At 40.2% G+C, this 24,778-nt stretch overlaps 1 protein-coding gene across 4 annotated transcripts in view; it reads right to left on the bottom strand.

Annotated features, from left to right (window-relative positions):
* The window catches only part of TNKS (tankyrase), a 139,652-nt gene that overhangs the window by 81,168 nt on the left and 33,706 nt on the right, over window positions 1-24,778 (bottom strand). For all 4 annotated transcript variants that reach the window (XM_049814538.1, XM_049814539.1, XM_049814540.1 and 1 more), the window contains one exon: window positions 23,460-23,555. In XM_049814538.1, the coding sequence (XP_049670495.1) occupies window positions 23,460-23,555 (96 nt within the window). The remainder of the gene's footprint in view (window positions 1-23,459; window positions 23,556-24,778) is intronic.

The raw sequence follows: 24,778 nt of genomic DNA, 5'->3' as shown, positions 1-24,778 counted from the left end.
CTTGATTCTGTCAGGCAGTTTCGCTCCAAACCCCTCTAACCTCTCCTTGTTTGCCAGGCAGTGAGAGGCATACTTCAACCCTCTGGTGACTGCTGGAGGAGGAGGAAAACGGGAAAAAAATAAGGACTTGTTTCAGACATAGCTTTCTCAAAGTACATAGGTACCCAGAAACATAGAAGGAAGCTGTTCTAGAGAGAAGTATGACAGGCAGGGAAAAGAAACAAAACAGTACAGAGACAGAGCTAGTCCAGGACAAAAGAAGGGTTACAGGCAGGAATTCTCTTAATATTGAGAGAGACATTAAGAATCCTCCAGTTCCTTGGTGTGCAGCAAACCTTGCTGAATACCATCAGCACATACACAAACAAAACAAAACAGTAAAAATAGTGACTTTGCATCCAAATCCATTCCTTAAGACACACTGGACTGTGCTCATGAAACACTGGCCACTGATTAAGTGCATTGTTATAGGTAAAGTTGTTGTTTCTACCTTCACCAATAGTAAGATTGTGCTCAAGGCAGTCTTTCTCTCACAAGACTGTACCTAAGGAGCAGGACTTTTAAACCACATTGATCTGACAACTATGGTATATGCAAGCATACACTCATTTAGCAATGACAACATCACAAGGTGAACATATTCAGGATCTGGTGACATTCCTCAAAATGTTCACCCCTCTAAACAATAACAAGATTCATTGCACCTGTATACGTGCCTAGCAAACACCTGCAAAGGAGGAGTAAGAGCAATAGCAATATTGCAACCTACAGCATACACCTGTGTTTATGCAATACACAAATGACAGCAAATTCATACTGATGCCATTCTTCAATTTGTGAAAAAAGCTTTGATTGCTTCAGTAACATAGAATAGCATTAAAAATAGCATGGCAGGATCAAAAGAATTAGGGACAATAAATCAGGCATTAACACAATGAAAAGGAATGTGATTGAAAAAAAGCTAATCCTATAAGAAGAAAGTACCTTTGGCCACACATATAAACACCTCTCCTTATTTCTGCCAAAGGCAATGCTAATCCATAATACTGTGAAAGTCAAACTGAGGTGGACTTCCATAGGGACAGCTAAAGGCACACCTCTGAACCCAGCACGAACACCTGCCAAAACTGAAGTTCCTGGCCTGACCGTGAATATATTGAAACAAATACACAGAAATACTTGGTTTCAGACACTGAGAAAACTACTGGTTCTTACTTTGTAGTCACTACGTTTTTTCTACTGGTTTTTTTTTGTTGTTTTTTTTTGTTTGTTTTTAAACTGTAAGGATGATCAAACAGCAGATCGGGCTGCCCAGAGACGTTATGGAGTCTCCATCCTTGGAGATTTTCAAAACCTGACTGGACATGGTCCTGGGAAATCTGCTCCAGATGACCCTGCTTTTAGCAGCTAGGTTGGACTAGACTATCTCCAGAGGTCCCTTCCAACCTGAGAGTTTCTGTGATTCTGCGACACCAAACCAGGTTTTAGATCTCAGGTCTCCAAACTGTAAAGTACGAAAAAGACAAATCCATTAACTTTGATGGTAGGCTTAAACAAAATGTTAATAAATGAATCTCATACATTTCTGGTTCTCAGGCAGTTTAATTTCTCTGCTAAACCCAAAGGCAAGTGACAACTAAAAAGGAAGAAATGAGATCAAGCAGAATTGTTCAACTAAATCATTTCGATGCTTCTATTTAAGCAAACTTGTCTAACAGACCCATAGTGAATTCTCATTTAAACAGCATGGCCTGACGACACTTCCTTGCTTTAGCTATCAAGTATGGGAAACCAAGACAAGCGTTTATGGGGTCAACAATCAGAAAACACAATAAAAACATGGCAGCAACGAGACAGGTTCAAACAGAGAAGACATTTTTCAGAAGCCTTTCAAAAATATAACTTCATAGATCATGCAGCATGCTGGCATGAATCTGGTACAGCAGCCTCATGCTAAATAATGTCTTTTACATGCCCATGTTCGCAGGGCAAGAGTTAGCTCACCTAAGTCTGATTAAAAAACTGACTCCAACTGTCTTGTTGCAAGTATTCAAATTGACTGGCTTGTGCACCTGGCCTGCAGCAAGGCTAAAGTATCTACACTAAGGGGACACAAAAAGCCTACCCTGTACAAACCTTCCTAGACTTAACACTTTTGAGTATCTTTGAAGCAAGTTTACCAGACTGAATACATGATGTATAGAATACTACTAACACAGGGAAAAGGAGGAGTGACTTCCTGGTAAAAGCATACCACTCTGCAGAGAGAAACACAAGATACACTGGCACAAAAGTAAAACACAAGTGGTAGCACTGCCCTGGGAGCTGGACCTGGAAAAGAATTCTCTTTCAGCAGTCTTGATGGTACCTGAGATACTTCAGAAGACAACTTTCTTCTCAGGTCAGGATGGTTTTTGGCTCACTGGTAGCTATATATTAACGGGTCGCACCTCTATTGCAAATACACTGGTCTCTGTCTCCCACAGTCAGGTTCTCTTGCACCAGAAAAAGCCACAGGCGCTTCCTTCTGTGGTTTCTGGATCACAGCATATACCCATTAAGAATGGCTCTATAGAGCCATTTCAAGACGCCTTTCCTACTAATCCTAAAAACCAGGATGGACATAGGAAAGTCACAATAATAGCAAACTAGGTGCTTCCTAGGGATCTCCCATGGAGAAAGAGGGAGTAGAGGGACATTTTAGAAACATACTGGTGAAATTCTAAATTATTATTCTGGCTGTGATGCCAAAATAAAAAAAATATTAGCTGAAGTACTAGCTGTGAAGCCTCTGGAAAATGTTAAAAGACTTATTGGGGCAGGAAGAATGCCAGGAAATAAAACTTCTGGAAAGTAGTTGCACAGCATGACATTTTCCTTACCCATTAAAAGCTATACTTAATATCAGTTTTATTTATATTTGTTCTACATGGAGGAGTAAATGCTTTCTTTAAAGTAGAAAGCGTTATCTTAATTAGCATAAAATTTTGGTTTTAACATTATAGAGGTTTTTGTTTAGGTATATATTAACCACCATCACTGCTGCAATGCCAAGTGACATCTAGGTACATTTTTTAAACGCTTACCGGACTTGTAGCTGGCACTGTAAAGCAAAATGCAATAGAAATTACTATAATTCACGACAGTCAGCTATATCAAAATTGACAGCTGCTCTTCATGCACACTAACAAATCACTATTACGTTCTGCATTTATGTCATCTTTGAGGAGCAGAAAGATCATGCTACTTATAATGGCACAGACCTTGTGTTTAATTACAGCTAAAACTCTCAAGAAAATCTTATTAATTACTACAGAAGTAAGATATTTAAATTTTTTAGAGTAGTACATGTTTCTTCCAAGGACAGATATGGATTGAGAAAAATAGTATCATTACTCACATTCAGGAGTAATTATTTTGAGGGCTCAAATCACAAATATTTGGATAATCTTTCATGTCTAACTTCTGCAGGAGCAAAATATTTTCCAGGACAAATAACAATGTAAAATAGAAAATCCAATATCCTTGTTTTAAAAATGTTTCCAAAAAACTACATGTAAAACTTGAAAAGGCAAGTTGCACAGTTTTGAGCCAGGGAAGCTGTATCCATTTTTACACTGTCCCCAATTATTATATGTTTCAATACAAAGATAGCCACTTGCAAATTCATAGAGCCATAGAATTACAGAATGGTTTGGGTTGGAAGGGACCTTAAAGATCATCTAGTTCCAACACCCCTGCCATGGGCAGGGACACCTTCCACTAGACTGGGTTGCTCAAAGCCCCATCCAGCCTGGCCTGGAACACTGCCAGGGATGGGGCATCCACAACTTCTCTGGGCAGCCTGTTCCAGTGCCTCACCACCTTCACAGTAAAGAATGTCTTCCTTACATCCAGTCTAAAGCTACCTTCTTTCAGTTTAAAGCCATTACCCCTTGTCCTATCACTACATGCCCTCGTAAAAAGTCCCTCTCCAGCTTTCTTGTAGGCCCCTTTAGGTACTGGAAGGCCACTATAATGTCTCCCCAGAGCCTTCTCTTCTCCAGGCTGAACAACCCCAACTCAGCCCGTCTTCATAGGAGGGGTGTTCCATTCCTCTGATCATCTTCATGGTCCTCCTCTGGACTTACTCCAACAGGTCCACGTCCTAATGTTGGGGGCCCCAGAGCTGAACACAGTATTCCAGGTGGGGTGTCACAAGAGCGGGGTAGAGGGGCAGAATCACCTCCCTTGACCTGCTGGTCATGCTTCTTTTGATGCAGCCCAGGATACGGTTGGCTTTCTGGGCTGCAAACGCACATTGCCAGGTCATGCTGAGCTTCTTGTCAACCGACACCCCTAAGTCCTTCTCCTCAGGGCTGCTCTCAATCCATTCTCCACACAGCCTGTATTTGGGCTTGGGACTGTGTGATGGGTTAACCCTGGCTGAACACCAGGTGCCCACCAAAGCCGTTCTATCACTCCCCCATCCTCAGCTGGACAGGGGAGAGAAAATATAACAAAAGGCTTGCGGGTCGAGATAAGGACAGGAGAGATCATTCACTATTACCGTCACGGGCAAAACAGACTCAGTTTGGGAAAATTAACTCAATTTATTACAAATCACCAGAGTAAGGTAATGAGAAATAAAACGAAATCTCAGAACACCTTCCCACCACCCCTCCCTTCTTCCCGGGCACAACTTCACTCCCGGATTTCACCACCAAGCCCCCCCAGCGGCACAGGGGGACAGGGATGGGGTTTACGGTCATCACATGTTATTTTCTGCCGCTTCACCTCCTCAGGACAAGGGCTGATCACACTCTTCCCCTGCTCCAGCATGGGGTCCCACCCACGGGAGACAGTCCTCCACGAACTCCTCCAACGTGGGCCATTCCCACGGGCTGCAGTTCTTCACAAACTGCTCCAGCATGGGTCCATTCCATGGTGTGCAGTCCTTCAGGAGCACAATGCTCCAGCGTGGGTCCCCCATGGGGTCACAAGTCCTGCCAGAAAACCTGCTCCGTGGGCTCCTCTCTCCACAGATCCGCAGGTCCTGCCAGGAACCTGCTCCAGCGCGGGGTTCCCACGGGGTCACAGCCTCCTTCGGGAACCCACCTGCTCCGGCGTGGGGTCCTCCACGGACTGCAGGTGGATATCTGCTCCACCGTGGACCTCCCTGGACTGCAGGGGGACAGCCTGCCTCACCGGGGTCTTCCCCACGGGCTGCAGGGGAATCTTCGCTCCGGCGCCTGGAGCATCTCCTCCCCCTCCTTCTTCACCGACCTTGGTGTCCGCAGGCTTGTTTCTCTTACATGTTCTCAATCCTCTCTCCAGCAGCTGTTTCTCCCTGTCCCAACTTTTTTTTCCTTCTTAAAAATGTTATCACAGAGGCGTTACCACTATCGCTGATGGGCTCGGCCTTGGCCGGCGGCGGGTCCGTCTCAGAGCCGGCTTGTATGGGCTCTCTCGAACACAGGGGAAGCTTCCAGCAGCTTCTTACAGAAGCCACCCCTGTAAACCCGCCCCCCCCCCCCCGGCTACCAAAACCTTGCCAGACAAAAGCAATACAGACTGCCCTGACCCACGTGCAGGACTTTGCACTCGGCCTTCTTGAACTTAATGAGGTTTGCATGGGCCCACCTCTCAAGCCTGTCAAGGTCCCTCTGGATGGCATCTCTTCCCTCCAGCATGTTGACCGCACCACACAGCTTGGTGTTGTTGGCAAACTTGCTGAGGGTGCACTGAATCCCACTGTCCATGTCACTGACAAAGATGTTAAACAGCTCTGGTCCCAATACTGACACCTGAGGAATGCCACTCGCCGCTGCTCTGCATTTGGACATTGAACCATTGACCGCAACTGTTTGAGTGCAACCATCCATCCAGTTCAAAAAATTTAGGCTGTTTTACAGTGGAAAAAGAAAAGATGGAAACTTTTCTTCACATAAAGATGATTTAAAAAAATAAAAAAAAAAGATGACAAATATATTACAAAATTACGTGCTGGATAGAAGAATGACTGATATATTTACACCATGGACTCAAGAGGCTTTCTGGTACAGGCAAAGTTAAATAACTGAGGTTAAACTCCAGATGATCCTATTTCAAATTAGCCTGATGGCACTGTATATATAATACATGGCACACAGCAGACATACAGCAAAGGCCCATTTTGTGAGCTGAAGTTAACACTGCTTTTTAACAAACTTGAGTCTCAATGTGGCCAAAAAGAGACTTCATCTACCTAGCTTTCAAGCTGTATTGGGTGCAGGTGTCAAGGTTTTGGTAGCAGGAGGTGCTGCTGGGATGGCCTCTGTGAGAAAGGACTAGGGGTTGCCCTGTGCTGGTCACAGACACACACAGCTGGCTCCAACAGTCCCACCACTGGCCAAAACTGACCAAATCAGTGATGCTGATGGGGCCTCTGTGGTAACATATTTAAGAAAGGGTAAAAAACACTGCACAGCAGCTTTGATAGAGGAGAAAACGCAAAAGGAAGAGCCGTGCAGACACCCAGGTCAGAGAAGGAGAGGGAGGAGGTATTCCAGGTGCTGGAGCAAAGATTCCCAGCAGCCCATGGAGAAGACCATAGTGGCACAGATTGTCCCCCTGCAGCCCATGGAGGACCATGCCAGAGCAGATATCCACACTGCAGCCCATGGAGAACCTCACACCGCAGCAAGTGGATGTGCTCTGAAGGATGCTGCAGCCTGTGGAGGGCCCACACAGAAGCAGGTTTTCTGGCAGCTGTGGCCCATGGGGGACCCACGCTGCAGCAGTTCTTGAAGAACTGCAGCCTGTGGGAAGGACCCACATTGGAGAAGGTCATGAAGGACTGTAACCTGTGGAGGGAGGGAGGGAGGGAACTCATGCTGAAGCAGTAAACAAGTTACTAAGGGAATGATTAACAGGTCTTGGTCAGTCTTTCAGATGTCCAGGAAACCCTGAAACAAACAAAGAACACCAACTCATGGCTTACATGTAAAGTAAGCTGAGGGTACTGCTGGACCAATTTAAGAATTCTTCTTAAAAAGGAGGATGCCCAGTTCCTTCAGCCTCCTTTTAACTTTAGGATTAACAAACATCTCAAGAGTTCACTATCTACTATAGCTCCATGATTAAACAAATGTGAGAATCATTCCTCAAACAAATGGCAATAGAAAGAAAAAAATCCACACATGTTAGCACTGTGTAGGTTTTCCTCAGGTCTACATATTTGCATCTGTTTATTCCCCAAAGGACTCTTGGTTCACCATTTTGACAAACAGCGCAGGATACATTAATTCCTGTATGGGTCAATATCATCATTCAAGGCAATACAGACTCTTTTGGATTGGTCAAAAGAAGACCAGCTTCCTATGCTCAATGGCTCCTTTCTCTATTTTCAGGAGCGTGGAGAACAGTGTTTCTACCAGAAATAAAGAATAAAGTTACTGGCTTTGTATAAAATGGCATTTTTCTGAAATTTCAAGACAACAGTACTGTCTAGTGATTCTAATTAAACCCACCGCTACTTTGCTGTAAACAATATGCTCATCACAACACATAAGTAATAGATCTTAGGCACGCCCTGTATTGTTGTCTTCCAGATTGTCAGGTCTGCCTGCCTTTTCCACATGTCAGCAGTGGTCTGTGGAAAGCAAAAGAGGCACCTAATTTTTAGGGGCACCTTATCCAGAAACAAGGTGTATTAAATAGAAACGTGAAAAGACTGTAAGGAGAATGAATGCAGGGAATAAGCCTCAGGGTCCTTCTCCCACTTCTAACGAAGTTAAGTCTGTGAAAATAACAAAGGCATTGCACGGAACTGGGGAAGGTGCAGGGGGAGAGACCTGGTGACATGAACTTTGCTGTCAGTTTGCTGCTTGCATGGAGCCAACCACTCCTATCTTCCAAGGTCTGGATTTTGCCATTATGACCAAATGCTTGCAACTTTAATTACTATGGGTGTAACTTTTAGGAACTACTTACAAGGACACCTTCGTAGAAACCTGCTTGAAATAACTGTATAAATGATAACTGACCTGAGGTTTTAATAAGGGAAGTTTCAGTCGATCTGTGGAGGTGGACCATTACATCTATGTGTCAATTAAATACCAATGCCATTTTATTTCTACTTCTAAAGACTTTGTTCAGACTTAACATGGATGTCATTGCCATATGCCCTGTAGAGCCTAGGGGATCCCTCCCACATACCCAAGCTGTCCTAACTCTCTCAGCCACAGCTATATAAATTGCCATTTCCAAATGAATAAGCTTGGAGATAGGAAAACAATTTCCCAATGAAGCACTAAAAGGAGACAGTTAAAAACAGGTTGCTCATCGACACAGTCCTCTTCAATGAGCAATACATCTATACATGTATAGAAGCAAGTGAAATCGAAGAGGAAAGAATTAACTCCAGGCTCACTCTCTCTTTTTGAGGGCATGGAAGTATTTTGTACTCCTTTTCTCTACTTGATAAATGTGAGAGGGTTGATTTGTTTTTATTTTATAAAACAGTTCTTGTCCACTGAGACAGCTTGCATTTCTTACTGCTGATCTAGGCCCTAACTCTGCAACTTGCTTCTTGTGATCAGCCCTCAAAGATCAAAACTTAGCTGACCTAATCACAGAACTTCTGCTGCCAGAAGTCATCTCCCAAATTGTTTCAAAGGACTAATACATGCAGCAATGAAAAATACATGAGTCATGTATGGCCTAATAAGTTCTAAAATTATGGAAACACTTTTATCACCCAAAGCAGTAGGATCTGTGGAGTCTGGAACAAAGCAGCAGAGAAATAAATTTGTTATCCATAAAGAGGGAAGCTGAATCTAAAATATTTCAGACTAATAAAATATCAGGACACAGCTGCTTTCGTTATAAAAGGGACATTATTAGACTATGGGAATTACAACAGAGGATAAATCCTCTTTTGTCCAAGTTTTGGGCCTGTAAGCAGTTCCAAGGAAAAGTAAAATTACATCAGTGTCTATATATCATATATATATATATATAACAAGTCTCAGCTACACAGTCTTTAAATTACCACCGAAACCTATTATTGAACAAAAATGTAACTACCCTTGTGGAACAGGAGTAGAAAAAGCATTGTGGAAAACAAAGGTTTCTGATACTTACTATTTATGAAAAATAATCAATAGCATAGAACACATACATTCATACTTTATGGTCTACTCTTTCTAACTCTGGTTGTCTAAGTGTCGCAACATTATTGAGTACAATTTATGAACGCATTTCCAAAGCACCAAAAGAGTTTTGCTTAATCTATGTTATAGCTTGCCAGATGCATGAAAATTTTCCATTAATAATATGGTACCAATTCAAAATTTTGCATCTTCGTGCAAGACTGACAACAGACTTAACTGGTCTTATTACATTAAAATTAGAAACCATTCAATGCCAACAACCAAGTAGAGCACTTAATCATATAGTCTTTTTAAACATAAGAACAGTCCCAGTGCACTACAGGGGAAAGTTATAAAACATGAATAAATGCAACTAAATTAGGTACAAATCACAAAGAAAAATGTAATTTTGAAAAATCTCTAAAGCACACTGGAAACAAATAGGCTTGTGAGACATGGAAGGCGAAATCTTTGTTGCCAGAGTTTCTCTTTCATGTATGAAAGAAGTAATGATAAAAAGAAAGACCACAGCTGATGCATTTTTAAAGGTATAGATGACCTCTTGCGTCCCGATGAGGTCATGCTTTTTAAAATCACCTCCAAAAGGATTACACGGAGGTTTAGCATAAGTCTTAATATAATTTTTGCTGTATTATAAATTCAACATTGAACCTTCATGACAGTCTGATAAAGAGCCATGTACAAATGACAAATTCAATCTAATTTCAGAGAAAATGCCAATAGTCCTGAAAGACTCTCCACATAGTACATCCACAAGTGAAATCTTTTTCCCCCCCTACCCTCAGAAAAGCAGTACAAAACAAAACCAACCAAACAAACAAAAGGCAGCAATTCACCTCATCAGGTGGGCTTTGGATGAACAGTAAGTATGGGAAGAAAGCGTCTACCACCTAGAAAAACCAGCTCTAGTCATGAAATCAGAAGAAAAAATAACTGTTGAACTTTAAGAAGAAAAAGCAACAATGTTCATTTCTGCAAAAGGGGACCAAAGATAGATGCAGAGAGTTAGAAAAAAGGATATTGTTCTGTGTGTCCCTTGTGCGGTGCGCAGAAAAGAGAAATCAACATAGGAATATTTCCAAGGCTCATTGTATGCCCTTGAATTATCAGAGGTTCTTGCCAGTGCCACTGTGAAGAACCACACCCCCAAAGTGGAAAACTGCACTGCAGTGACTGCAGGGCTGTGGGAAAAAACTAGAGAGGAAAGACATCCGTGTTAATCCCAGGACTAAAGGCATTTCAACTGTGAGGCCCCATTTCTACGGAGAGCACCAAGACAGACGTCTTGTAGCCAAGAAGTATGTTGGACAGACACACAGAAAGGGCTGACTCACACAGACACAGGAGGTCTGAAGAAGTAGTCCTGGCTTTTCATGCCTGAACACAACAGTTTCATAAATAGCCATCAGGGATAGTGCTTACAAAGTTATGAAAATTCAACCATCACATTAAAGACACGCTCTCTACAGCTCAGACATTTTAACTTAAATTTTTTAAGAGAAAAAACCCACCCATGTTCCTTTGTCCATGAAGACAATAAAAAAAGAAAATGCAAAGTAATGGGTCTGCCTGCTTACTACTCTGATGGGAAATACTGCTCTGACCTGCTTTATTCCTCTATACCCACATATTACGCTTCTAAAATAACTGCATGCAGACCTCCCCCCCCCCACTTTAAACAAGTAACGCGTTTTATTTTATAAAATCTGGAACAAGGCTTTGTCTACTCAAAAGATGCAGACTACAGCCACTGGCCTCAAGCCACCCATAGTACCCCAGAGCAGAAGAGCACCCTGTGAGACCTTCATTGGAATGGCCTCCATCTTTACTCCAGAGATGGTGAACATTGTGGCCCTGCTTCAGCAAGCAACATTTAAATGTCTGAATAAACCCCAACTTAACCCTAGATCTTTCCTAGAGCGGCTCAGCATCTGGCAGGATTGAACCCTAAGGACATATGCAAAAGGAAATTAGCAATTTCAATTTAAATGCTAATACTTATTCTTCCTAGTGAAAATTGAATTATAACAAGTGATCTCTCACCACACAGAGACAGCCTTGATTGTTATTTAATGATCACAACAAACAGAAAGCACGAAATTAAGCTAATAAATCTTCTGTTGAGCCTGAAATTTTCAACAAAAGTACTCAAAGTTTTCAAAAACAGTTCAGCCTGATTTTCCTCATCTTAAACTAAACCTTCCATGTTCTTCAGTCACAGATCCACATACTGGCACCACACAATTAAATTTAAAAACTGCAACGCCCAGCTACTTGAAGAAATTTTTTAGTGCTACCTAAACTATCTAAAATACATCATATTCTATGAAATTCAAGCGCATGCATCAGCATTATTCACCACAGGATCTGTTTGCTTTCCAGTGATAAATTAAGAAATAAGACAAACATTATGGAAGCAGTTTTTTCTCCTTTCTTACTCCAGCCTCCTTGGAGAATATAAATACAGTTTGGTTGGTTTGGGTTTTAGCATATCTAAGCTATGTTCTAAGTGAAGATAAGTTGAGGATGATTTTTGTTTGACAATTAAATAATTAAGTTAATAGTTGCTTAAAAAATAGTCATTGAGACTGCTTCCCTTGCTCCAGAAAACGGGAAGATGAAGCAAACACAAGCTCGTAAGTCTCCAAATCCTGGGACTTCTGAGTCTTAGCAGTTAACACTTACATTATTTGTGATAGCATGAATGAATTAGTCATGACTGAAATGGCAACCCAGTTTAGTAGAAACTCACTGGTTTATTCAGAAAGTTACAACAGTAAAACATCCATTGACTGAGAAGCATCCATCTTAGAAGCCTCTTCATGCACCAATGGAAAACAACACTTTTGACAGTAACTTTAACTATGTAAAAACAATACTGTTATTACCTAACACATTAGAATTGCCTCATTTTTGTTGATAATATAAACGTGTACATAAGCATGAGAATTAAAATGCTCCCCACACACTACACCCCCAGTATAAAACAACATAAACTTTCTACAGAATAAAAAAGCATGTGTAAAATACAACATAAGCAATGCTGTTCTGTTGCAATCTTACATGCAGTATATTCTTTAAGTAGAGATATATGCACCAATCCTCCACATTAAGACTCCAGATGGTGCTATAGTCAACTGTAGAGGGACATCTGGAGTATTTCTAGAAAGAAAACTGAGCCTCTTACAGGTTCAACCTATTCTTTGCAGCCAGTCCAATAAGGAAGAGGTTACAGGTATTTGCTTTAGATTACCTTCCTCCCCTTCCCTTCACAATTTACTGCCCCTTCAACAGAACAAGTCGGGTGGATAGCCTCAACATTTGGATACCAGGCTTGTGTCAAGGCACTGAAGATGCACCACATCAAACCTGTGGCACTTGGCCTGTCAATACAGGCCAGTTGAAGCGATGGTGTAAGTTACGTGATACTAAGTACAAGCTTTTTATATCTCCTCATTCATCTCTGGAAAGATTAAAGAACTAACCCATGGCCACATGAAATGTAAACTGCATCTGAGCCTGCTGAATCAGATCACCTCATCAAGTAAGTCAGGTCAATTCTATTTCCGTTACATATTTCTACAATTATAAAAGTCCCCTATGCCCTGCAACTCATTTCAAAAGACTTCAAGGTAGGTGGTCTAAGCTCAGAAGCACATGAAAGCAAAACAAGCTGCATCCAAGAAATATTACTTTTTTCAATATACTAATTGTAGACAGAGCTGGTAGCAATTCTGATAGCTGCTAGGCAACTAAAGGTTATTTAACTATGATTTAAAAGACTAGTTTCCATTGTAATTCTGCCAACTTTGAATCCTTCAGGCTGAAATTCTTCTTGCCTATCTCAATCTAAATTTTAAAAGTATCCTAAATAGAGTTGCACCACATCTACAAGACAAAGAGTGTTCGTGCTGTCCACAAAACTCATACATAATGCTTTGTGTATTTGAACAGAATACAGAACCTCTTCTAACCTCTTTGAGAAGAAACTTTAACATCTAGGTATTTCAGAGCAGAGACTTGAAACATGACAGAGCACTTGGGTCATCCAAAGTTAGAAGAAATGCCTAGTATGGCCAATCTGAAAAATCCAAGCTCATCTGTCTAAACTGTAGGTTGCTGAAGACTGCAGCTTGGATTACAGAGATAGGTGAAAAGTGAGAAGACACCTAGGCAAATGAGGGACAGGAGTAAAGGAGAATGCTGGGCAAAGCCTCAAAACTGTGATGCTAGAGGGGTCTGTCTATATTAAAACACATTCCCCTCCAATACCTGGTTGACTTCCAGTGCACGCTAAACTCAACTTGCATGTATGTGCATTCTGCTTTGATCATAACACACTTTCCCTCTCACAGGATCCCTGACTCACCCTCTGCATTCAGTATATGAATAAGGACAGCACAAACAAACTAAATCTTATCTGCAGGACACCTGCTTTATTTACTGCATAAATGGGAAAGCACGTAGGAACTGTCAGAAGCAACAAATGCTGCAGAGTCCAGTGCACATCCCCGTTCAGTTTATGATCGGGCATCCTAGGGTGAAATGGGATATCTGAGACAAACACATGTGTTGTGCTTCAAACCCTGCTACGAGGATAGCAGCATCAGCAAAAGGGCAAGACAAAACTTGAGGCATGAAAGTTTCAAAGAACTGCAAATAAATCCACAGATGACTTTCACAACCTTAAGTATATAATATAATATATAGAATTTTCAAACATATTAAAAATGGATTTCCTACTACATGAGAACAATCACCATCTCAAATCTTAGGTTAATGAAGCCGCAGGGACTTGAGGACTACCACAATGGTTTTCAAAGAAATAAATTACACAAGCAATAGGTGAAGACATTTTTAAATAAATTTGTACAAAAAAATCTTTCAGTCTTTTCATGTCTCATAACAAAACAATGGAAGCAAAAAGCGATTTTATTTCTCCTTTCTAGACATTGCACTAAAAACACTTGATCATTTACGTTAACAAAATGTAACTCCGGAACCCAAGTCCCTTTAAATTTCAGGAGTATTAACTACTTTTTTAGAGTCTTATCCTTGAACTTAAATCACATCTAGTGCATATGTAGTAAAATTAAAGGGGAAAAATGCTTCTGACCCAGCCAGGTGCCCTGCGCCATAGAGAACTCGGGATGCGCCCCGTGCCCATTACCTGGCAAGGCGGGAGCACTTCTCAGCTGGCAAAAACAAGCCAGCTCTCAGGAGAACAAAACTGGTGCAGCCACTGTGTACAGAAAGAGTGCCCAACACAGCCACAGCACTCAGTAGCAATGTGACCAAACCAAGACCTTTTGTAAGGACTTACGTTCGGCTCTTTTTCGGTTTGAAAGAACTGTAAGAAACCTTCCCCTAAGCTGACATATCCCTACCAATCAGAACAATTTATGGATTTACTTTTAGCAATATTACTAAATTCGGTATATACATATCAAATCTTCCTTAAATGCATACTGTCAAGTTTGACCAAGCTTCTTACTAGAAGGCCTCAGCTGGAGTAAGGGCTTGCAAGCCACATGCACCTGGCTAGGTTAGTCATTTTAAAACAAATAATTTAAAATAAAATAATTCCAAAATTTGCATTCTTCCTCAAACTCCAAAACAGCTCCTGTGGAAATGAAGTAAGGAAAAATAAGAAGTGACTGGCAAAAAAGAGGGAGGTTGGAAAGCTACAACAATTAATAATCCAAAACATAACACAATCTCTATGTGGTATTAAAATTCTTTCGAAATCTGGGCATTTATTTAACACTCTCAAAGGATTTATTTTGCTAGCTCAAGAAAACAAGAATAGAAGTCATACCGGAAACTGTCTGGGAACATGTAGGTGAGGAGAGGAAGAGAAGAATGAGATATAGAGCCAGGATGCTAGCCAGACAGAGGACCTGAAGTGGTCGTGGATTCTGGATGAAGAATTTAGAAGACAACCAGGATTAGGAGACAGGAAAAGCAAACAAACAAAAAACCACAAAACCAAAAAAACCACACACAACAAAAAACCAAACCTAGAGGCCTAGTAAGAGGCAGGGTGAAGGACGGAGATCTCAAGTAAGGGGTGTACATATGCATGCATGTGAATGTGTTGGCAGGAAGTGGGGACCAAGATAAGAGGCTTAAGAAGGACAAGCCAGGGTCTTGGAACTGGGACCAGAAATTGGATAGCATTGGCCATCAGCTGGTATCACCAAGTTTAGAAAGAATGGGGAAAACAGCCTATTACTTCTACCACACACTACCTTTTATAACAGTGCTTCCTTGTCTGGGAGGCAGTGAAGTAACACGAGGCACTTCAAACTTACACACTTTATAGCAGGATGCAATGAATCTTTACTCAGTTGCTAACAGAGATGAACTAGAATAGCAAAAAACAAACCACTGTTCTTCAGCATGTTAGAATGATGCTCCAGACCATGTGGAAATACTGGTCAGAATAAAAAAAAAACCTGTTTCAAAGGAAATATTTAGCTGCCTTATCCACAGATGCAACCTTTTTTTTCCTGTCTTGCACCACTCTTGCTCTCAACTTTTGCAGCAAACGAATAAGAAGCCATACAGACAACACTACTCCACTGTGCAGTCCTGATTCCTCCCCAGTGCCCAGCCATCTGTCCTGTTGAATGAGGCAGTGGGGAACAGTAAGTCTTGTAAGCAGTCTGTGTCCTAATGTATGCATAAAAAGGTAAAATTAATATTGTCTGCCTCTCCCACTTCCTAGTCAGTATATTTTCCTTATGCAACATTGACACTCTTTCAGATTCATCTGTTCAGCCTGGAAAAAATTGTCTTAAATGTTCTGTCCACACATTCACAGACTCTACAGATTTCACAGTTGAGTGGCTCATCACTTTCAAAATTTAAATGTGGCTTCACTTTCAGAAGAAAACAGTCCAAGTATGAAAGACTGCTCTTGAAGTTACAGTACAAGAGATAAAAGCAATGGGAGCTTTTGTTTGTAGGAATTATCTAGCTAGCTAAAAATTTTTTTCAAGAAAGTTCTATGGTTGCTTACAGACTAGATTGCGTATTAGAATCAAAGACAGTATACAAAAACTACATTAAAATAGTTACAACTGCAGCATGGCTATCCTACTTACAAACAGAACAAACCAAATGAGTTACATAACATTCTCCACCCACTCATTTCTTACCACTGCACCCTGGCTTACTATTGCATGCAGTGTACAGTGTGAAAAGGCCATTTTGGTACAACAATCCAGAAAAGTTATCCATGGACGCTGGAAAAGTGCAGTACAGATCAAAGTAGTATTTGGTGTCAGGACTGGCAGAAATTGCTATTAATAGCCAGAAGTGTACAACATAGACTATGCTAAAACTACCAACAAACAAATCCTAACCTTAACAACAAACAAAATTATCTAATCCACATTTAGAGAAGAATAAAAAATTTCGGTGAAGTATAAGATCGGTCAGTGCTCAAGGAAAGGAAACAAAAAGATGGGTGCTCTGATGCACTATGGAAATAGAAATGCTTCTTACACATTTCTGTTGCTATTTTTCCTAGGGCAGCATGGAAAATACATTTTGGGTTCTTTACTTAGAAGGTTTAGAGATCTTATTTGTTATTCTGTCTATTTGGATAACAACAAATCTTAGGAAGAAAAGCTTCTTTTGAGTTTGATGTTGTTAAATTTCAGTGTGTAGTATAGGCTAAATAAATTTGTGTACATCACATTTCTGAAAGCTTTCAAAGCATCCAAAACTCTATACAATAGCAGAGCTGAGAATCAGAGAGCTGAAAGACTGCACTGAGGTGCTTCGTGAAAGCTTTGAAAATATAATTTTTTCCTTTGACAAGTTAAGAGTTTGATTCCATTCAAAGAGCTCTTACTAAATTCCTAAATGGATATCATGGTAAAAAGGAAAGCTGAAAGAGTGAAAAACCTGGCAAAGGGGATGGTGTAAATCAAACCCGCACTTTTCATAAAAGCACCAATCCTGAATCCCACAGTGCCCCTTCTTATTTGACTGCCTGCACAACAGACTACAGACTTTTAACTCCTTGCCTAAATATAGGATATGAACAAGAAGGAAAAGTCATCTGATCTAGCTAGACAGCCACATTCCGAAGAAGCCAGTTCAAGACACACAACTAAGTTTAAACAAAAGATGAGGATGATAGCGCTTGTCTCTAAAATGGGGAGCAGGGGGAAAGAGAAGCTCTCATTATCCTAAAACTAAGCCCTATGAAACAAGAGCATCCAGAGCTAAAGTTACACTAGGAAGAAATCCAAGCACATTAAGGCATGGAAACGGACAAATGAGGCAGCAAAACATAAAGAACTGGCTCACGTAAATCCTTGCACAAGTCCTTCAGTAAGAGATTAAAGAAATTATGTAGTCATGGAATCAAAACCAAAGTACTTCCAAGGATCAGACACTTAAAAGCAGGAGTAACTTGTTTCCTTTATGATAAAACACACTGGAACTTGTGTTAAAATCATCCACCGCATTGAAGGAAACATTTAAATTATTCAATTACCAGGAAAAAAAGAAGAAATTAGAAGGACCCAAGACAAACTGAGAGAATGGGCAATAAAATGGGTAGACCAAAGGAGTACTGACAAATTAAAACAATAAACACTGCATGCATAATATAAATCATCTGGAATTATACTGGAATCTAAGCCACAAACTTCAGAATTCCTTTGGAGGCTCCCATAAATACATTTAGCTCTTCTGCAATCACAGAGGTAATAAAAACCAAACTTAGCCTGAATAAAACCTGGAATAAAAAAAAGCCATGAAAGCTATTAAATCATCACTACAGAAGTCAACTGGATGTTATACCAGAGCACAGTGCTCAAATCAAGATATGCTATCTTGAAATAATAATGCAGTGCTGGGAAGCAGAAAGAATTGGCGATAGCGACAGTGCCACCAAAGCGCAACTTCATTTTCACTGAAGTGTAACTTTGTATGTAGACAGTCTAAAGAACAAGGACTGCTGCTCTTGAAGAGGAAACAGCAGAAGTACACACAAAGTATGGCATGGCATCTAGAAGAAAGACAGGACTGTTTCTTCCTCTTTCTTCTCATTGTGAAAACAAAGAAATGAGAAATAAAACTGAAGTGTGACCATGCCAGAACTGAGAAAGGAAGGCATTTCACTCCTGGCCAGCCAAGCAACCTGTGCACTTCCTTCAAAGAGGAAAATGGGAACTAGACCACACAATAATTGAGAATTTTTTTTAATTATATATTTACAAAAATAACAAGATAGTCACAGTTATAATATTCTCTAAAAACAGAAGACAAGATTTATGTATCCATATGGTTAAGAGCTTCTAGTTAATGGCCATCCAAAATGGTAGACTTTACGTGGCACAAGTACGTTTTGCCCACATCTTTCCAAAGACTGGAAGAGTAATGCCCCAGCTGATACTCCTTATAATCCTCAGGAACGTAGATGTAAAGCATCACCACGGACTCCAAATGTAAAAGTATCACATGACATCCATACCAGTGAACTAGAACAGATGGCTTGTTTCCTCCTGAGAAGGCCTTGTCAAAAATGAGGAGAGTAGACCTAACTGAATGCTAAACAAATAGCAATCACAAAAACATACAAAGCACAAACAAGTGCTGGAAAAGGCCATTCAGACCTCTTGCTTTAAGACATACGCGAACAGCCTATGTGAAATAAGGTGTAAGTTTTCTGCAGGGCAAGGATATTCCTCAACTGCTGGGTTTCTTGCACTTTCCTCTAAAGCAGCAGACCCCAGTGTCACCATCAGAAAGGACAATGACCCAGATAAATGGATGGCCCAAACCATTCTAGCAGCACCTGCCCTCCTGACCATTAAAGTACTTCTCCTTTTGCATTGATTTTTATTATACTGTTTCTTAAAGACAGAAGCTACAGCTTGTCCAAATGATCTAATTTCAGAGCACACTATTAGAATTAGATCAGCAAAAGGAAAGGGAGAGGAGGTTGGCACCTCCCAAAATAAAGTGCTAGTGTCTATCCAGAATGCCTTCAAAATCCCAAGAGTACCTGAAAGGAAATACCATCAGCCCAGAAGGAAAGAGTTTGGGATATGAGATAGTCAAGCTGTAAAGGTGTCACAGTAAAAATAAAACTAACCCAAACTAAAAGAGTTTCTTCTGTTCCTGCTAATTTTAAAATGGATGAGTTGTACCTTGGATCCATTTTCCATTCTTTAAAGTTCAGTAAACTTTTTGTAGCGAAATACCAGATTTCTCCCTTCCTTGGAGGCAAATTATGCATAGATGGCAGTTCACTTTAAAAAAATTTGTGCAAATATATTTCAATAAATGGACTATGCTCCCCACTTAAATTAAAAAGTTGATATGACAAATAGATGAAAACATGAATCCTCATTAACGCCTCTGGTAACCTTAGCCTAGCTGTACTTTCACTCATCAAGCTGTCCTTCACATCCAAAAAAACAAAGTGAGAAATGCTCAATAGGACCCAAGCACTTTGTTTGTAAAAGACATTATTTCCATAGTAAGTAGGAAGATCAGAGTCTTGTTTAACTTTGAAAATCTATTCTATTAACAGACATTATTTCGTACCCAAGAAATCTTCCTTTAATCTGTAGATGCAGCAGTTCCAACTTTTTTTTCATTTTGACCCATTTCAAGGGAGTAACTCTTGAAACCAGTCAAAACCAACTCTGCAAAACAGTGGCATGGAACAGTCAAGAACATATTATCCAATCAAAGTGCCCTCAGGTCCTGCTAACAGCTTTGGAAACTGCTCAAGTACAAAGAACGACCATTCATGTAGAAAAAGCATTTCCAAATAGCAGATAAGATGGGGAAGTGGCAAAAAAGCATCACTGTGTAAAAATCAAAATAAAGCATTCACATAAATCATTCACAATATTGTTGGCTCTTCATATACTGTACAGAAAACATATAAAAGGATATTAATGTTTAAAGAGGCAATAAGCAGGGTAAGAGAATAATGAAGACTAATATGACTTGTAGTGCAAAAGCTCCCAAAGGCCCTGTTCTGGATGGGAGTCCCACAGTGCTATGTATGGCAGCAAAGATGAGTCCCCGTCTCAGAAACCACACACCCCAAAGGCAACTAAACTAAAATAAAATTAACTAGGATATTAATCTGATATGTGTAGCAGCTCTGGTTTTCAAATGCGATATGTTTTTGGAGTCTGTACTACCACTTCAGCCTAGAGAAGAGGAGGATTACAATCCTTTTCTGACAGCCTGATTCAGGAACAGTAAGGGATGCTGAGGAAGAAGAAGCAAAAAATATTCACCCTCTCAATCATGAAGTGCTTGGCTCACACAAATGCTGCTTATCCTGCAGAAGTGGAAAAAAGACTGCTTTCCCGTTTAAGAAGTAAAAAGCAGATAACTCAATTATACAGCCTCCCCCCCCCCCTTTTTTTTTAAAGAAGCTAGAATCGGGTGTTTAATTTCTGTAGAATTCACTTTAATCTACAAAGAAATTTTCAAAGTCCGTTTCCATCAAAATATTAGCCTTTCATTTGCATTATGTATCCTTTATAAAACACAAATTTTAAGAGAACATTGCAAGAAAATGGCTGGAAGTCATCCCAGAAACCATTGCCTTATATATCCTTTCTGTAATTCAGGAGAAAAAGATACTATACATTATTGTAGACTGGGAGACAGAAAAGAACAAATCATTGTGGATTCAGCATTTGCTGCCAGAACACCAGAAATGCTTTTTACGCAGCAGGAATGTTCCTCTTAAAAACACATACAGAACTCTTTGACAAATTGAAAAGATTTAATCAATTACCAACAAGTTTTCTGTTCACTTTTGCTAAGTCAATGGTGGAAGTCAAAGAGAGACTATAATCATAGTTCATTCACGAAGTGATTAACATCAATGCATGAACTTATGCAAATACTTGCTCAAAAAAGCAGTAAGAGGAACCTTGTTCTTCAACAATCAATACAGCAGCAGTGTGCAAAAGTCTATTATATTCATAGACTGATAGAAAAAGGAACCCAAAATAACATCATGAGAACAGCCTTGACATGCATGCTGTTTAAAGATGCAAATACAGTAACAATTACAGATTGTGCTTTCAGGATCACTCCACTTTCAGAAGCTCTAAATATAAGCATTTCTAAAATCCCACCATTCAACATTAAATAGTGAAAATTAAGTTAATACATCCTACTCATCCTTAATCCAGTAATACCTTTAAGTTCTGATGCACCTAATTGCAAAGCATTGCTGTAGCTGAAGATTATCCCAAGCCAGATAGATCCTAAGAAATCCCTTAAGCCCCCTTCTTCCAGAGGGATGAAGCAAGACATGAAGGTAACAACATAGAGAAAATGCATGAGAAAGTAGCAGCCTAATAGAGATACTAGAAAGCGGGGCAGCATCCAGAAAAATTAAGCCCTTAATAGAAAGCTTCCATTTAAATGGCATCCAGTGTCAGCTTTTTCAGTTTTTGTGCATCATACAGCAGCTACAGCCAGATTCAAACCCTCTTTACACAGCTTAGAGCTCAGGTGCGCAGCATAGAAAGAGCCCAGTGTAGCCAAGAGCCACCTTGAGGACAAAGCTGATAAAAACAAAAGCCGATTTTCTTGCTAGGAAGAATAAACACATACAAAAATAATGTCTTTTTATGAACAATAAAAGACCTAAACAGAAGCAGAAGTGGCTCTGTGCATGTGTGTTTATATGCACAACCCTGTAACATCCATTGGTGGCAGAAGCTTGCAGTTACTGGATGCTCATGTGCGAGGTATTAGATATGAGGCCAGGGACACAGGGTGCTTCCTGCACTCGACAGGACATTCTCAAAAGGCTCCTTCTAATCCTTCTACACTTGTTTGCTATGACACATGGCCCTCTCCATTGCCTAAAGCACAAGGTGGCAATCTAGTGCCCAGAGAACTCAGTGGAGCACACATGAAGTCACCATCACAGACCTTTCTAAGTCTTCTACTATTCTCTGAAGTTGATCTTTGAGCATAGCCTGAAGACCAGCTCAGAGCCTGGAACCCCCAAACTGTATCAAGTTCCCCACCACTAATGCCAAATATCCAGTAACACCTTTGAGGTACCTTGACTCCCTGGTGCCCTTTCCATCCTCAGCATCTGTACAACTGTACCCATTAACAGTCAAAAGTCAGATTAACCTGCTTAGCACAGCTAACATTAGTGATAACACTGTAGGAACGTGGTTTAAATTTGACACTGAGTAATTAAACTAAATCATATGTGTTTAAAGTGCACCGTTCCACAGGCATTCTCAAATCACTGCAGAGCTGTAGATAATTATGTATAGCAGTCAGCACACTGGAAAAAGATGAGGAAATACTCCTGACAAAGTGAAGGGAGCTGGTGTGCTCTGAACATAATCTGAAGAATGAATACAGGTGTTGCATAGCACATAACCTATAAATTAAGCTGTCAATAAAAAGAGAGAGAGAATAGGGGAAATAAAGGCAAAAGAAAAAAAATAGCTATGTCTTCAAATGAAGCGCAGCTGCTGAACCCCATCCTATAAATCTAATTGCATATATTTTAAATTCCAAGATTACTTTGTTCTAAACTTTATTTCCTAGATGTCAAAATCAGCACAGAGGACCATGTATTTCTTGATACAGATTTGACAGGCTATTACATTATACTTTTAATGCTTACTGGTATGCCATAACAGTTAATTTATTAAAAAAAAAACCAAAGCTGTGTAAAAACAAAGTTCTATCTGTATTTTCATGTAACATACTGTTTGGCAGCTAACAGTCCCTAAAAAGGAAAAAAACTGGTGGGTGAGAAAGAGTTCTACCTAAAATGACTAATGAGGAAGAGGAAGGAAAAGGTAGCATGTGAATCTGCAGCAAAATATAATGTAACTATTGATCTCTGCAATCAGTAGCAGGTAGTCTTTCAGATCACAGGTACTTTCATAGTTATACAAACGTCCTTGCTGGCTCAACAATGAAGGTCTTAAAACAATTGACCTAATTTGTTTTCTTCATTTTTTTGCAGGGGTTGGGGGGTCTTATTCAATCTGTATATTGGGTAGCAATTAAAAAGAAAAAAAAACCCACAGAAACACAGTGAATAATGAACGATGTTATAATAGAAAATTACAGCATTGGCGTAAGTAGAATAAGCAAACCTATAACAGCACAGCAGAATAACAATAGTTACATCAATATGAAATCTGGTAAAAGACAGTTTTAAAACACTCTTATACAAACAGAAAAACCAAGAAAGGCAGAAGGGTCTTATGATGCTGAACTTATACACACAAAATAAACTACAGGTAACACTGCTAAGAGATGCATGCATCTTACCTGTAAGTACAGCTTTTGCTGAAGGATCTGCCAGATCCAGCGCAGATTTCCCGTCGGTGTTACGAATGTTTGGATCAGCTCCGTGCTGCAGCAGCACTGTGCAGGGAAAGCAGAAACAGTATCTTACCTCTGGTATACACAGATCATTTACTGTTAAGTGTCTCCTCGGCATGATGTAGGCATAAAAACACATTGCACAATTTTCTTTTGTTTTTCCTTCTGTGGTTCCTCCCCCCCAACACTTTTTGTGTGTGTGTGTGTGTGTGTGTGTGTGTGTGTGTGTGTGTGTTAAGCACTGCAGCAAAGGATCTTCCTCAGAGTAAGACTAAGTTGGCAAGTTAAGATATAGTAAGATCACATGACTTTGCATGATAAACATGAACCCCGAATCTCTTGCAGTACTCAGTTTTGGGTTCCTCCTGACAGCTAGCTGGGAAGCTGTGCATTCACTGACTCACACTGGGAAATCTGCTGTGGAACCTGCTCCTGCCTTTACTACCACTACCGCCGCTTGTTACCACTCCTGTTCCTTTTCCTGCCAAATATCCCAAGTCACCCCGCCTCTGTAAATCAGTAATACTCCAGCCTTTCAATGGCTCCTCACTTGCACACAAAATCTTAACCACAGCATACCAGCTTGCCTTCAAGAAGTGTAACAAATAGAGTAAGATGTTCAGAGACTATTATTCTCGCTGCTATTTTTTCCCCTGCTAAGCCTATTAACACAAAAATTCAAGTACATAAAAATACTTAGAATGCAATATGAAACCATATGGCTAGGAAGGCATTGATACAGTAAATTATCATCTGGAAAAGCTCATTAAAAAAATGAAAACACTATTTCACCTGTAAACTCTTTTGATCAGAAACAACATAGTAACAATGCGATTCAGACCACCCCCTCTCAAGATCGAGGCATTTTCTACAGAATTGGAAAACAAAGCCCACAGCAACGTTAGAGGTCTGACACAAAAGGGCCTCAATTCTCCATTTCCCCAAATGTCGTGCAAAATACAAATTCAGAGCAACAGATACATGTTCACTTTGCACAAATGTGAATAACAGGACATGGTACAGGGGTGCAGAGACTCAATGTCAAAGAGACAAATAATAAAAACCAGAAGACATTTATGGTTGCTCATGTAACCATGTCTGTTGAGATACAGCTGGACTGAAGGAGTCAAGACAAAGAAATACTTGCAAACATTTTTTGTAACTAAGGGTATAGAAACACTTCATGGACAGAATTCTCCAGTAAAAAACATAACCCAATCCAGAACAAAAGTAATTACCAGTATTATATTACATGTTATCATTTT

The sequence above is a fragment of the Accipiter gentilis genome, chromosome 12, assembly GCF_929443795.1.
Source record: "Accipiter gentilis chromosome 12, bAccGen1.1, whole genome shotgun sequence".
Classification (NCBI taxonomy): Eukaryota; Metazoa; Chordata; class Aves; order Accipitriformes; family Accipitridae; genus Astur; species Astur gentilis.
The sequence above is the reverse complement of the archived record's forward strand: the minus strand, read 5'-3'. Positions and strand labels throughout refer to the sequence as shown.